The sequence below is a fragment of the Schistocerca cancellata genome, chromosome 1, assembly GCF_023864275.1.
Source record: "Schistocerca cancellata isolate TAMUIC-IGC-003103 chromosome 1, iqSchCanc2.1, whole genome shotgun sequence".
NCBI lineage: Eukaryota > Metazoa > Arthropoda > Insecta > Orthoptera > Acrididae > Schistocerca > Schistocerca cancellata.
This window is the reverse complement of record NC_064626.1, coordinates 118,481,205-118,495,698: the sequence shown is the minus strand read 5'-3', so window position 1 is coordinate 118,495,698 and position 14,494 is coordinate 118,481,205. Positions and strand designations below refer to the sequence as shown.

Below are 14,494 nucleotides of genomic sequence, written 5' to 3'. Positions count from 1 at the left end.
CGTTAAACTTCAAGGACAACGATGAAAAGCGAATTGAAACTTTTCTTTGCATACCTGCAAAGTAGTGTAATGAAGGGTTAAATGAATAAGCAGAACATTTGAGACTGGAAACAAAACTCTGCAGCGACATAAAACCATGTGACCTACAGCTATGACGAACAGTTCAAAATACATGTGTCATGCTGTCATAGTTAACACAACAGCAAAAGTCACTGATAAAATTTATTAGTCCAAGATGAAATATTTCAATTGTAGGCTATAAGCAAACACATAGCTGGTACTGAAGCTGCAAATTCTCATTGATTATGAGTCAGGTGGTTCAAAGATGAAATTAGTGTAAGGTGTCAGAATGTCAAAGAGGAAGCCACTCTGAACAGAAATTTCTGTGAGAGAACATAAGTGAAATGAGAGGATTTCTCCTCTTATTTTACGACTGGTTTTGATCAATGCAATAATCATCATATATTCTTTCTTTTTTAGTATATACCACATGCTGATCATGACCCTCCACTATGATCATTTGTGTTTATCAGTTTTATTAATTACTTTACATCTTCTGATAGTGCTTAACTTAGCTACAACTTTTCATTATTTGTATTACAGTTTAGAGGAAGATCGACATCTCTGATGATAATTGCATAGATAAAAACCTGTTATTAAATAAAAGAAAAAGATTTTGCAACTGAAGACAGTTTTGAATTCTACATATTTTAAACAGTGGGTCACTAGGTATTTCACTGTGATTACTGCCTGAATTGTCTAGATGGAGGCCCTCAGTAATGTGATGTATGAAGAAATTGGGCAAGTGAACATCTGAAACGGAACCTCATTCAACTGCATCTGATTTTTTTCACTGATAAGTGTAGTATTTCGCTGACACCTGTGATTGTCATAAAAAAAAGTGGAGGCACGCAGATGGCAATGCTTGTCTCAGGCATGTACTCCAAGGACTACAGCAGGGAAGTGGGTCAGTCATGTTTTGGGCCAGTATTATAGACATGTATCAGATGCGTCTACCTTTGCATGGCTAAGCATAATTTACATATTATATTTTTGATGTTGTGTTCTTTTCTGATGTACGAGGATTGTTCAAAAAATTCCGGGACATTCGTAATTTTGCACCAATGGTGTGTTGGAGCGAAATCCCTGCATGCGCCTGTGTTTAATGTGTAACTGCAAGAAGTTTCATTGTTGTATGTCTGTTAAGTTATTGTTCAGTACTATACTGAATAGAATGTTGCATCACACAGATTGTGAATTTCAAGATGACAGAGTTAGAGGAGCAATGTGCCTGCATTAAATTTTGTGTGTAACTCAAGAAAACCTTTACAGGGGCATACCAAATGACATAGGAAGCCTACGGTAATGAGTGCTTAAGCCATACTCGGCATTACAAATGGTTCACATGGTTTAAAAATGGCCAGGCAGAAGTTAAAGGTGACCCTCGTTCAGGATGATCTCCAATGTCTATCAGTTATGCTCATATCAGGAATGTCAACGGAATTGATCATGCCAATCGAAGACTGCCTTTCTGAAAGATTGCAGAAGAAGAATGTAACATTTCAGTGGATCATGTCATGAAATCCACCTTGGAATCCATCATCTTGCTGCCAAGTTCATCTCATAGTTCAAGTCAACACCAGACAGACCTTCGCCTCACAATCTGTGAAGAGCTTTCGGATCGCACAAATAAGAATGAGATGTTCCTTAAGAAAATTGTAACTGGTGATGAGATGTGAGTCTACAGTTATGATGTTGAGACCAAGGTTCAACCTTCAAAATTGGTTGCAGAACGTTCTCCAAGACCTATAAAATCTTGCAAGGTCAGGTCAAATGTCAAAGTCATGCTGACAGTTTTCTTTGACTTTTAAGAATTAGTTCTCATTAATTCATGCCACAGGTACAATCTGTTACTTGATGGTACTATCGGGACGTGTTGCGATGCTTGCAAGAAAATGTGAGAAGCAAAAGCCAGAAATGTGGCGAGACAATTCATGGCTCTTCCATCATGATAACACACCCACACATTCAGCCCTGTTGGTGCATCACTATTGCACAAAAAATGAAATCACTGTGCTGCATCACTCTCCATACTCTCCAGACTTGGCAGCTGCAGACACTTTTTTTATTTTCAAAGTTGAAAACCCAATTGAAAGGACAAAGATTTGCAATGACAGATGAGATAAAAGAAAATTCGCAGATGGCGATTCGTGTGATCCAGCAAGAGGCATACCAAGACTGCTTCTCGAAGTGGAAATGGCGTTGGGAGCAGTGTAGCAATTGTGGAGGAGAATATTTCAAAGCAGACCATGTACAACAAGTAAAAAGTAAGCACAGATAAATTCTGTGGATGAAATTCAAGAATTTTTTGAACAGGTGTCGTACATGTGTACCTCTTGCTGTTAAACAAGATTTACTGGATAAAGTTCTTCGACTGAAACGAGCCAAATATTAAAGAAAAATGTAAATGGCAGCTTATAGTGTTACAAAAATTAATTTCTAAGATTATCATGCTTGCTTTAATTCTTTAAGCCATTACTAATAGAACGCCAAGGGGTCAACTAAGCTTACTGTTACACAATGTTGAAACCCATAACGCAATAATGATGTGGTGCGTGAAATCATCTGTGTGTAACAGTAAGAGAGTAGAACACTGACAAAATTTATTTTGCATCTACATTAGTTTTTTGAATGTAAGTTGCAACGACAGAATGACATCCAGTTTGGTTGAAAGGTGACAGTTTAGTTAACATCTTGCAATGCCTCCAAACACATTACTTATGATAAATCTCAAAGCAGAGGGTACATTAGCTGCAGTGAATACTATGCCATAAGCAATACCACAGGCACTGAGATTGGAAAGAGAAGAACTATATATAGTTAAAGGGAACTGAGATTTTCCTTTCATAAGTACTTTATATAGAGTGCAACACAACTGTGAAGTTTCTCAATATGTTAAATGTTTTGGTAAAATTTTACGTATGTCAGCAGCAGTGCAGTATGGCAATATTGGTGTCATTCAGAAATTCTTTTATTTATAAATACTGGCTGGCTATCTGTTAGACTTTTAATGCTATACGGCACCGTAATTCACTCCTTTCTGTGCCAAAATCAGATTTAACACAAAATAGTAAAGATCATCCTTTCCTCTAGTGTTGTAACTATGCACTTCGTTATTATTTTTGAATCGTGATAGGTTATTAACAACAAATTTCATAAGTGAATATATGTATTGGAAGGTACTGTGAATATCCACAATTCCTTAAAAATGACTGCAAGGTGATCTTGGGTGGGCTGCAGCTATTACTTTGATCACACACTTTTGTGCAAAGAATACCTTTTCTCTTAGTAATGAATTACTCCAAAATATTATGCCATGTGAAAGCAATGAATGAAAACAGGCATAGTAGGCTAATTTAACGATATGTTTATCACCAATATTTTCAATAACACTAACAGCATTAAGTAGCTGAACCTAACCATTTCAGCTGATCATCAATGCGTTTCTTCCAATTCAGTTTCTAATCAATGCAAACAACCAGAAATTTTGAATATTCTGCCTCAGAAATTTTGAATATTCTGCCTCAGAAATTTTGAATATTCTGCCTTAGCAACAGACTTCTGTTCAAAGTCTTCATTTATCAATGGTGTTACGTCATTTACTGTACAGAACTGTATATACTGCATTTTCTCAAATATCAGTGAGAGTCCATTAGCAGAGGACCACTTAATAATTTTCTGAAAGACATTATTTACAATTTCCTCAGCTACTCTTGTTTGTTGGGTGTGATTACTACACTCCTACCATCAGCAAAAAGAACTAGCTTTGTATCTTCATGAATACAGAGTGACAAGTCAGTAATATACACTCCTGGAAATGGAAAAAAGAACACATTGACACCGGTGTGTCAGACCCACCATACTTGCTCTGGACACTGCGAGAGGGCTGTACAAGCAATGATCACACGCACGGCACAGCGGACACACCAGGAACCGCGGTGTTGGCCGTCGAATGGCGCTAGCTGCGCAGCATTTGTGCACCGCCGCCGTCAGTGTCAGCCAGTTTGCCGTGGCATACGGAGCTCCATCGCAGTCTTTAACACTGGTAGCATGCCGCGACAGCGTGGACGTGAACCGTATGTGCAGTTGACGGACTTTGAGCGAGGGCGTATAGTGGGCATGCGGGAGGCCGGGTGGACGTACCGCCGAATTGCTCAACACGTGGGGCGTGAGGTCTCCACAGCACATCGATGTTGTCGCCAGTGGTCAGCGGAAGGTGCACATGCCCGTCGACCTGGGACCGGACCGCAGCGACGCACGCCAAGACCGTAGGATCCTACGCAGTGCCGTAGGGGACCGCACCGCCACTTCCCAGCAAATTAGGGACACTGTTGCTCCTGGGGTATCGGCGAGGACCATTCGCAACCGTCTCCATGAAGCTGGGCTACGGTTCCGCACACCGTTAGGCCGTCTTCCGCTCACGCCCCAACATCGTGCAGCCCGCCTCCAGTGGTGTCGCGACAGGCGTGAATGGAGGGACGAATGGAGACGTGTCGTCTTCAGCGATGAGAGTCGCTTCTGCCTTGGTGCCAATGATGGTCGTATGCGTGTTTGGCGCCGTGCAGGTGAGCGCCACAATCAGGACTGCATACGACCGAGGCACACAGGGCCAACACCCGGCATCATGGTGTGGGGAGCGATCTCCTACACTGGTCGTACACCACTGGTGATCGTCGAGGGGACACTGAATAGTGCACGGTACTAGACAGCTGTTCCAACAGGACAATGCACGTCCGCATGTATCCCGTGCCACCCAACATGCTCTAGAAGGTGTAAGTCAACTACCCTGGCCAGCAAGATCTCCGGATCTGTCCCCCATTGAGCATGTTTGGGACTGGATGAAGCGTCGTCTCACGTGGTCTGCACGTCCAGCACGAACGCTGGTCCAACTGAGGCGCCAGGTGGAAATGGCATGGCAAGCCGTTCCACAGGACTACATCCAGCATCTCTACGATCGTCTCCATGGGAGAATAGCAGCCTGCATTGCTGCGGAAGGTGGATATACACTGTACTAGTGCCGACATTGTGCATGCTCTGTTGCCTGTGTCTATGTGCCTGTGGTTCTGTCAGTGTGATCATGTGATGTATCTGACCCCAGGAATGTGTCAATAAAGTTTCCCCTTCCTGGGACAATGAATTCACAGTGTTCTTACTTCAATTTCCAGGAGTGTACATTAAGAACAATAAGGGACCTGAGACTGAACCCTGTGGGACACCATTCTTGATACCTCCCCAGATACAGGACTCTACTGATTTTTGCAGACTAATCTGTAATGTAATTTCACCCTTTTGTATTCTTCTAGTTAAATATGAATTAAACCATTTGAGCACTGTCCCACTCATACCACAATACTGCAGCTTATCTGGAAGAATTTCATGATTGAGAGATAACAAAATACCCCAATTGGTAATATTCAGTTATTCAGAGCATTACTATTTGATCAGTGAAAGCATATATAGCATTTCCTGTTCAAAAGCCCTTCTGAAAACCAAACTGACACTTTGTTAGTACCATACTTCATTTTTACAAATATGTGAAGCTACTCTTGAACACATTAATTTTTCAAGAATTTTGAATAAAGCTGTTAGAAGTGAGATTGGGCAGTAGTTGTTAGCATCAGACCTATCCCCTTTTTATGCAATGGTTTAACAATGGTGTCTGCCCAGAAAAATAACCTGTTTCAGTGAGCTACTACATATGTGGCTGAGAATCCGACTTATCTGTTGGGAATAAGCTTTTGGTACTTTGCTGGAAATGTCATCAATTCCCGCGAGCTTTTACTTTTGAGTGAATTGACTACTTTACTAATTTCAGTAGGAGAGGTGGGTTGAATTTCAATTTTATCAAATTGGATCAGTATTGCCTCTTCTATATAGAGCCTTGCATTTCCTAATGAATAGAGGGATCCTATTATGTCTACAACACTTAAAAAATATATAACCTTTTCACTGAGTTTGAAAAAAAAAAAAAAAAAAAAAAAAAAAAAAAAAAAAAAAAAACCACAGTCTTCCTGTGCTCTCAGTTGCCCTGTTTCCCTTTTAACAATATTCCAAATTGTTTTAATTTTTAAATATCAGAGGTGCAAATCTCAGACATAATGCACACACTTCTGAACTTCTTAATAACTTTTCTTAATAAAGTGCAGTAGTTTTTATAATGGTTGACTGTATCTGGACCATTACTTCTTCTAGTTATAAGATACAAGTACCTTTTCTGTTTGCAAGATATTTTTATTCCTTTAGTAAACTATGGCTTTTCAGATGGTTTCTTACAATCATGTTTCATTGTTTTGTTAGTGAAACAGTTATACTCACAGAGGTATCAATAAATATGTTAAATTATAAATTAGGCTCAAGTTCCCTGTACAACTCATTTAAGTCTCACTGTTGCACGACACCCCCAATATTTGCAACTGTTAAATTGTTAACTGAACACACTTTTTTTGGAGGATTGTTTTGCATTACTGTATGGAGTTATGTCATTTACTGTAACTAGCTGTGAATCATAATCACACAGACCATTCTTAATAAAAAATGTTTTTATTTGATTAAATTTATCTTGGTCTATAAAAACACTATCTATCAGTGTGCTCCTTTCCTGTACTACCCGAGTAGGAAAAATCAATAACTAATGTCAATTTGAAAGCACCAAGTAATAATTCAAGGTCAAGCTTTCTAATAGACTCTTTCCGAAGATCTACATTGAAGTCCCCATAAACAATAATTTGTTTCCCACTGTCTCACAGATTGCATGACAAAGCATCTAAGCTTTTCAAAATTAGCTGAAAATTTCCCAATGGAATTGATACACAGCTACAATTATCAAAATGTTATTATTTAGTTTAAGCTCACACCTGCATGCTTCTACACGTTGATCTACAAAAAATATTTTAGTTTCTAAATTTTTCAAACTATGATAAGTTTTAACATATACTCTCCATAGTGTCTCTACTTACATGTGCTAAGAGCTTATATCCACCTTCATTTAGATCTTTTCCATATCAGTGACTATTTGATGTTCAGACAGGCATAGTATATCTATGGTACCCTCAATTTCTAAATCTTCTAAACACACAAGAAGTGCATATAATTTGTTTTTTTAATCCCTTTATATTCTGGTGCAATATACTAACCTTATTTTTCCATTGTACTTTTATGAGAATCATGTGATATTTTACATCTCTAGTACCTCCCCATCTGAGCTTCTCATTAAGCTTAATTTCATTCAATCTTGAGTAACAGCCTAAAAAATGAGGTACTCCGAAGAGTTTCAGTGCCCCCCCCCCCTCAACCCCCAATAGATTTTGCTATCATCTGGCCAATTTACCTTGTCCACTCATTAAATTAATTATCCTAAAAGTGAACATCTCATCTCATAAAAAAACATTTGCATTAATAGGCCTATAAATGTCACATAATTCCCAGCATTCAATGCTATTACTAACATGAGTACACTACACCCCACTGCCATAAGTAAAATTTAACCCACATTTTTTGATAGTTGGCAATCACAATATTAAGTCATTTCATTGTCTTGCACTTACAGTAAATTTACCCCAGAGAACCCCCTCTTTACAGATTCATGGAGTATAATTATTAATGTAATGCATAAAAAGTCTTGACAGTTCACATACACCTTAAACACTCTCCCCTTTATTTTATGTCTAGGCTATAACCACTGTAGAACAAAATTATTTTTGAATTCTGTAATTTGAGATGCACGTTGTATTTCAAATGTCAATGACCAGGTCACCAATTCTTTAAATTTCTCCTTACATCCCAGTGTTACAGTGACAGCAACCAGCAATAATAATAATAATAACTCACAAATGAAGTTTTCCTTCCAGAAGCATTTGTTTGTGAAATAGTATTTTATGTTGGATATTATGTGGAAAAGCTAGATTTCTAATGTACAAATCGACTTCAGGGTTAACCCAGTAAATCATAAACAGTAGTTCTCATATAAATAACAGTTCTCATCTAGAAATGTCTATTATCAGATACTTAAGGAAGAACACACAAAATGCAATGAATAAAAAAACAGCAGTGACACACATTCTGAACTGCATCAACAGTGCAATTAGGTGCAAATATTTGCTTACAAAATGGAGCCTGAAAACTACTCCCAAATATACAAATAGTGAAACTTCCCACCAGGAAAAGGTATTATGGGGTACTTAATATTTTGTACATACCTGATATTGCTCCATTATCAGTATTGGGTTGAAATAAAGTTGGAAAGGTGACACCAGATCCAGATGCTGAAAGGAAAGCCCATTGTCCGTCAGTCATTGAACATAAATTACATCCTCGATGAATCAACAATGAAAACGATTGTACTTACAACAGCCAAAGTTGTAATCACACAGGCCGTTGTGTACGCCCTGGTCACAACTGGCATCTGCATGTATTCTTGTAGGAATGTTTGGTATGCCATGGTTACATTGATCAATGGACGTTATAGATGCATTGTTTACGCTACGAAGCCTACTACCTCACAACCACGTACATTGTCTATATCACTTCATCGTAACACCATCAGCTGACATCATATACAACTAATTTTGTATGGACTCAAGGCAGCCAACCATGCTGGGCAATCTAATCACGTCGCGAGTGCCTGCCGACATTGCATTTAGGTTGGCTTACCTGAAATGCGGACACGTCAGTCGTATTTTATTTCAACGATATAAAATCGCTCCAAGAAGCGCTGCTAAATCATAGATTACATTTTACGATATTAAATGAGTGAAGCGACGATGGTACTAAATTACTTATTGTTTACTGAAAGAAGAACCCATTTCTATTTTATTTCGTTAATGCTACTTCGTACGCGTCTATATTTTGTTTTACGGCAGCTGAAAGTACGTAATTTACCACCCAAAGCAAGTTAGATGTCATCAGGCTGCAACGAAGTATTTTTAACATAAGAAAATAGAACCGGTCTTCATAGAACTGCTAAAACAAATAATGATCTTGAATATTTACAGACAAAACGTCATTACCAGTATAATTATCGACTGCAGTACTTGACCAATGATCTCTCCAAGGTAACGTAGAAACTGGACGCGGTGTTGGTCCAGACGAATATTCTGTGAAACTGTTGTGCTCAATAAAGGAAAATATTAACAATAGTTGCTCACAGATACTTCCAATAGCAAATATTTATTCCAGTCAATCAGAAGTAAAATTCCCTATACGTGCTTTGTAAAGTAAAATTGTGACTTCAGCAAGTGGCAGCACTGTGTGTTTGAATTGTTTGTTTTGAAATGTGTAAAACGAAGTAAGAGGGAGTGAAAGTGAAGTAGTTCGTCTGAAAGTGAAAGTATTTATGTAACCGTAGCGTGTAATGAACTTATGGTCATGGGGACACGGAGTTCCGAAAAAATACGGAACTGATACGATTTTTGAAGCAAATTCGTGTATTATCGATCTAGTCGGCTAAGAGTCTTTCGAAATTGTCAGCTGTCATGAATAGTCCATAAAGTTAATTCTCTGTATGAAGTGTTCTGAAAGATTTGACATACAGTGAAAATAAATGGATAATAATCAGGTAACACCTGATGACAGTAAACAGGGTAAGTTATTTGCTGTGCTATATGCCGCCGTGTAATTTATTTGAATGAAAGTGACGCCTAAAAATCTAAAAATAGCAACTAGTAGAGGATTTAAGTCTTAAAATTTCACTGTCATCGTACTTACACGTAAGAGAAACACTTTTTATGCATTGATATTGGACGAAAGTAAATTTGCAAGAAATTACATGACCAAATAAAAAAAATTTTCATTCGAAATAATTTTTTAATCGTTCCTTGCCTGTAGCAAAAAATGAGTAACTAATGTTATTTACAGGTCATGAGATACTGCAAGCGCTATATGACTTCCGCGCAACATTTGCTAAGACATTAAGTTTTCGCGAAGGAGACTTATTTGTTTTACACCACGGCCACACAAAGCAACGAAACTGGTGGCAGGTTGTCAATGAGAAAGGACAAGTTGGTTATGTCCCATCTAATTACGTTGCCACCATTCAGGTGAGAAAGTAAGCGACATACAGTGTTGCCTCTTTCGTATATTAAGCGTAACTGTTATTTCAGTAGACATCTGCTATGTGCTGGAAGTAAAATATCACTTCTCATTTAACTAGTTGTGCATATCTGTCTTCAAAGAAACTGACTTCATTCTAAAGCGTTAACAACTTGTTAACTTGCCTACTTAATATAATTAAATAATTTACTACAAGCCAAATAGAGGTTATAGAATTGCTTTACGAATTGTTTGTCAATGTATGCGTTCAATACTAAGACATGTTGTACATTTATATTACAGAGGCAGAAATATGGTTTATGCTGAAGGATGATTGATACCATATTAATTTATATACATCATTGTTTCATTTTCACATACTGCATAGGAAATACAACAGCTTGTACATTTGTGTATGTGCTCTGAATCTTCTAGTTATATTATGATATGTAGGGCTACACGATCCTGTGTCATCTGTTCTTTGATATACAGCAGAATTCTTTCTTGTAGCTCCTGCTCCTTGTGCTGCGGTGTGCAAAGTGATAACATATGAAGGAGATCTCGATTTATGGAAAGTTTTGATTGACATTAGTGTGCTTAGTGTAAGTGAAATTTTCTATTGATGGTGGGGTCAGAGTGTTTCAGTCAGTAGGTATTTAAACAGAATTTCCCATAACAAATGAAATATTGGCTAGTCTCCAAATAGACCACTCTTTGCTATATCTCATATGACACAAGTCATGAAATCTCATATAATAGCGGCATAAGAGCACTGACTCATTGGGAAGTGCTTACTCGTACATAATCATGCACAGATGCTTTACAGAACTGAGGTGTAATGGTAAATCAGCATTGATAACGCCTCAAACATATTGTGGAAGGCTAATTAAATCATTAGAGATTTAACTCATTCATTCATGAATGCTTTGCACTTTATAAATCACATCAGGAAGGAGACTTCAGGGTTATGGAAAGAGACAAGTTATACATTAACAGTACAGAAGGAAAGATCTATTCCACTTACCATATCCCCCAAAAAATTCCCACCAAACATTCCACTAACCTCCAAACCTAAAGAAAATGGAAAAAATGTTGTCAACATATCCTCCCAAACCTCAATCCTACAGAAGTTTCATTTCTATCCAGAGGCCACACGTGCAATCCTACATCGAAGTTGTCATGATAGACTCATCAAAAACCTTCTCTCCTTCTCCTGATCCCTACAGTATGAACATTTCTTCGCTACCAGTTCCTCTAACCACAACCAACTTAATCCCAACACAGAACATTGCCTGTCCAAGTTCATATCCCAATCAATAAGTAACCCTCCCGCCTAACCAGCCTCTGGCCACCTCCATGAATTTCTCTCTCTTCAACTTGGCCTCACCATCCTTCCCCAGGTCCCTCCCCAAGAACAGAAACCTCTCAATAGAAGAAAGAATAGCCTGTTCATAACTTCAAGACAGACCCTGATTTAACCATACTCCCTGCAGACAAAGGCTCCACCACTGTCATCATGAATCACAGTGATTACCTGGCTGAAGGCTTCCACCAGTTGTCTGACTCTGTCGTAGTGATCCCATCCCAGAAGTCCAGAAAAACTGCCAATCCCTACTCAAAACATTGGGCCCACCCCAGAATCTCTCCCTGAATCCATTTCCCCCACCCCCTTCCCTACACTTATCTCCTACACACCTCTCAACATCTGTACATCTGTAAACCCAACAATCCTGGACACTCCATTGTAGCTGATTACTTTGTTCCTGCTCTTGTCGATGAACACCCCCAATAGTTTCCTGTAGACGAGCTTCTCTCATCAAAGATGCAAGCCACTTCATTCATCAACTCTCTACCATTACCACCTCAGTCCCTACTTGTCACTGTTGATACCATCTCCGTAAATGCCAACATCCATGCCCATGGCTGTGCTGGTATTGAACACTACCTCTCCCAATGTTCTCCTGCAAAATCCCTTTCTTTCTCCATATACACCTTACCAATTATATCCTCACTCCCAAATACTGCCTTGAGAGGAATGTATACAAACCAGTCTTCGGCATAGCCATGGTCACGCACGTGGCACCCTCCTATGATGCCAACCTGCCAGTGGGCCACCTATAGAAAACCTTCCTAGCCTCCCAAACACCTTGTCTGGTTCACATTCATTCATACTCTGGATACTTCATACTCATACTCTTCACCTTCATACTCTGGATCCCTGGCAAGACACCTTAATCCTCATTTCTCCACAGCCTCAGCATCATTTGCCCCAGCGACTTCGCCTGATCCTTCTCAGCCCAGTATGCCACCTTCCTGGATGCTGATCTCCGACTCTATGATGGCTCCATCCATACCACTGGCCATATCACCACCCTCAAGAACCAGCTGCTGAGTAGCAACCCCCCCCCCCCCCCCTCCCCCATCATCCAATATATCATCCCGTACTGCTGGAGCAACTGAACTATTCCCATTGCCAGTGCTTTGATTCTTATCTATCATCATTCCCATAAATGAGAGATATCTTACCTAAAACCCTTCCCACCCCTTGTAAAGTGGAATTCTGCTGCCCACCCAAGCTATAAAAGATACTGGTCCATACTTGTGCCACTCCCAAGCCCTTATCACAGGGATCATATCCCACGGGAAGACCCAGGTGCAAGACCTGCCTGATTCACACACCCAGCACATCCTGTCCCATTAGAGACAGGGCCAATCTTTGAAAGCAGCCACATTGTATACCAGCCCTACTTCAATTTTTGTGCAGCATTTTATGTAAGCATGATCACCAACCATCTTTCCAGCAGAATGAATGGCCACTGTCAAATTGGGGCACAGAAAAGACTTGATTACCCATGACATAGCATGCACCTGGGCACAACATGCTAGAGTTCAATGGCAGCTTCACAGTCTCCCCTCCCTCTTTCCTGTCACCACCCTCCCATTCCATGCCTTCATGTGGCCATCATTGTGCCCCGCATGAACTCCAACTTGGTGCCTCTGTCTCTCATTCCTTTCCTGTACACCTGGTGCCCACCATCTTTCTCCCACTGTCCCATATAACAGCTGCTTTACCCTGAAACGCCATGCTGAACCCGCAGGTCTTTAAATATGTCTGCTTGTGTCTGTATATGTATGGATGGATATGTGTGTCTGTGTGCGAGTGTGTACCCGTCCTTTTTTCCCCCTAAGATAAGTCTTTCCGCTCCCGGGACTGGAATGACTCCTTACCCTCTCCCTTAAAACCCACATCCTTTCGTCTTTCCCTCTCCTTCCCTCTTTCCTGATGAGGCAACAGTTTGTTGCGAAAGCTCGAATTTTGTGTGTGTGTGCGTTTGTGTTCGTTTGTGTGTCTGTCGACCTGCCAGCACTTTCATTTGGTAAGTCACATCATCTTTGTTTTTAGATATATTTTTCCTTCGTGGAATGTTCCCTTCTATTATATATATAGCGCTGGCAGGTCGATACACACAAACAAACAAACACAAACATACACACAAAATTCTAGCTTTCGCAACCAACGGTTGCCTCGTCAGGAAAGAGGGAAGGAGAAGGAAAGACAAAAGGATATGGGTTTTAAGGGAGAGGGTAAAGAGTCATTCCAATCCCGGGAGCGGAAAGACTTACCTTAGGGGGAAAAAAGGACAGGTATACACTCGCGCACACACACACATATCCATCCGCATATACACAGACACAAGCAGACATTTGTAAAGGCAAAGAGTTTGGGCAGAGATGTCAGTCGGGACGGAAGTACAGAGGCAAAGATGATGTTGAAAGACAGGTGAGGTATGAGCGGCGGCAGATTGAAATTAGAAATTAGCGGAGATTGAGGCCTGGCGGATAGCGAGAAGAGAGGATCTGCTGAAGGGCAAGTTCCCATCTCCGGAGTTCTGACAGGTTGGTGTTAGTGGGAAGTATCCAGATAACCCGGACGGTGTAACACTGTGCCAAGATGTGCTGGCCGTGCACCAAGGCATGTTTAGCCACAGGGTGATCCTCATTACCAACAAACACTGTCTGCCTGTGTCCATTCATGCGAATGGACAGTTTGTTGCTGGTCATTCCCACATAGAACGCTTCACAGTGTAGGCAGGTCAGTTGGTAAATCACGTGGGTGCTTTCACACGTGGCTCTGCCTTTGATCGTGTACACCTTCCGGGTTACAGGACTGGAATAGGTGGTGGTGGGAGGGTGCATGGGACAGGTTTTACACCGGGGGCGGTTACAGGGGTAGGAGCCAGAGGGTAGGGAAGGTGGTTTGCATGCCATCCTCCACCTTAAAAAATTATCCAATCTCCTGGTTTCCCACCTCCGGAAAGGCAACTCACTCACCCTTCACAACCTTTCCAGCAAACCTCAACCTCCTCTCATTGCACACAAACCCAGTCTCTCCCATCTACTCAATCTC

At 40.3% G+C, this 14,494-nt stretch overlaps 2 protein-coding genes across 5 annotated transcripts in view; one reads left to right on the top strand and one right to left on the bottom strand.

Annotated features, from left to right (window-relative positions):
- Nucleotides 1–8,664, bottom strand: part of LOC126166669 (derlin-2-like) — an 86,062-nt gene extending 77,398 nt beyond the window's left edge. Inside the window, exons 1-2 of the mRNA XM_049920420.1 lie at nucleotides 8,405–8,664; nucleotides 8,256–8,321 (exon numbers count right to left, since the gene is read on the bottom strand). Of these exons, the coding sequence (XP_049776377.1) occupies nucleotides 8,256–8,321; nucleotides 8,405–8,497 (159 nt within the window). The 5' untranslated portion in view covers nucleotides 8,498–8,664. The remainder of the gene's footprint in view (nucleotides 1–8,255; nucleotides 8,322–8,404) is intronic.
- A 655-nt stretch (nucleotides 8,665–9,319) lies between these two features.
- The window catches only part of LOC126166575 (NCK-interacting protein with SH3 domain-like), a 113,006-nt gene continuing 107,831 nt past the window's right edge, over nucleotides 9,320–14,494 (top strand). For all 4 annotated transcript variants that reach the window (XM_049920416.1, XM_049920413.1, XM_049920412.1 and 1 more), the window contains exons 1-2: nucleotides 9,320–9,638; nucleotides 9,913–10,094. In XM_049920416.1, coding sequence (XP_049776373.1) covers nucleotides 9,599–9,638; nucleotides 9,913–10,094 — 222 coding nt within the window. In that variant the 5' untranslated portion in view covers nucleotides 9,320–9,598. The remainder of the gene's footprint in view (nucleotides 9,639–9,912; nucleotides 10,095–14,494) is intronic.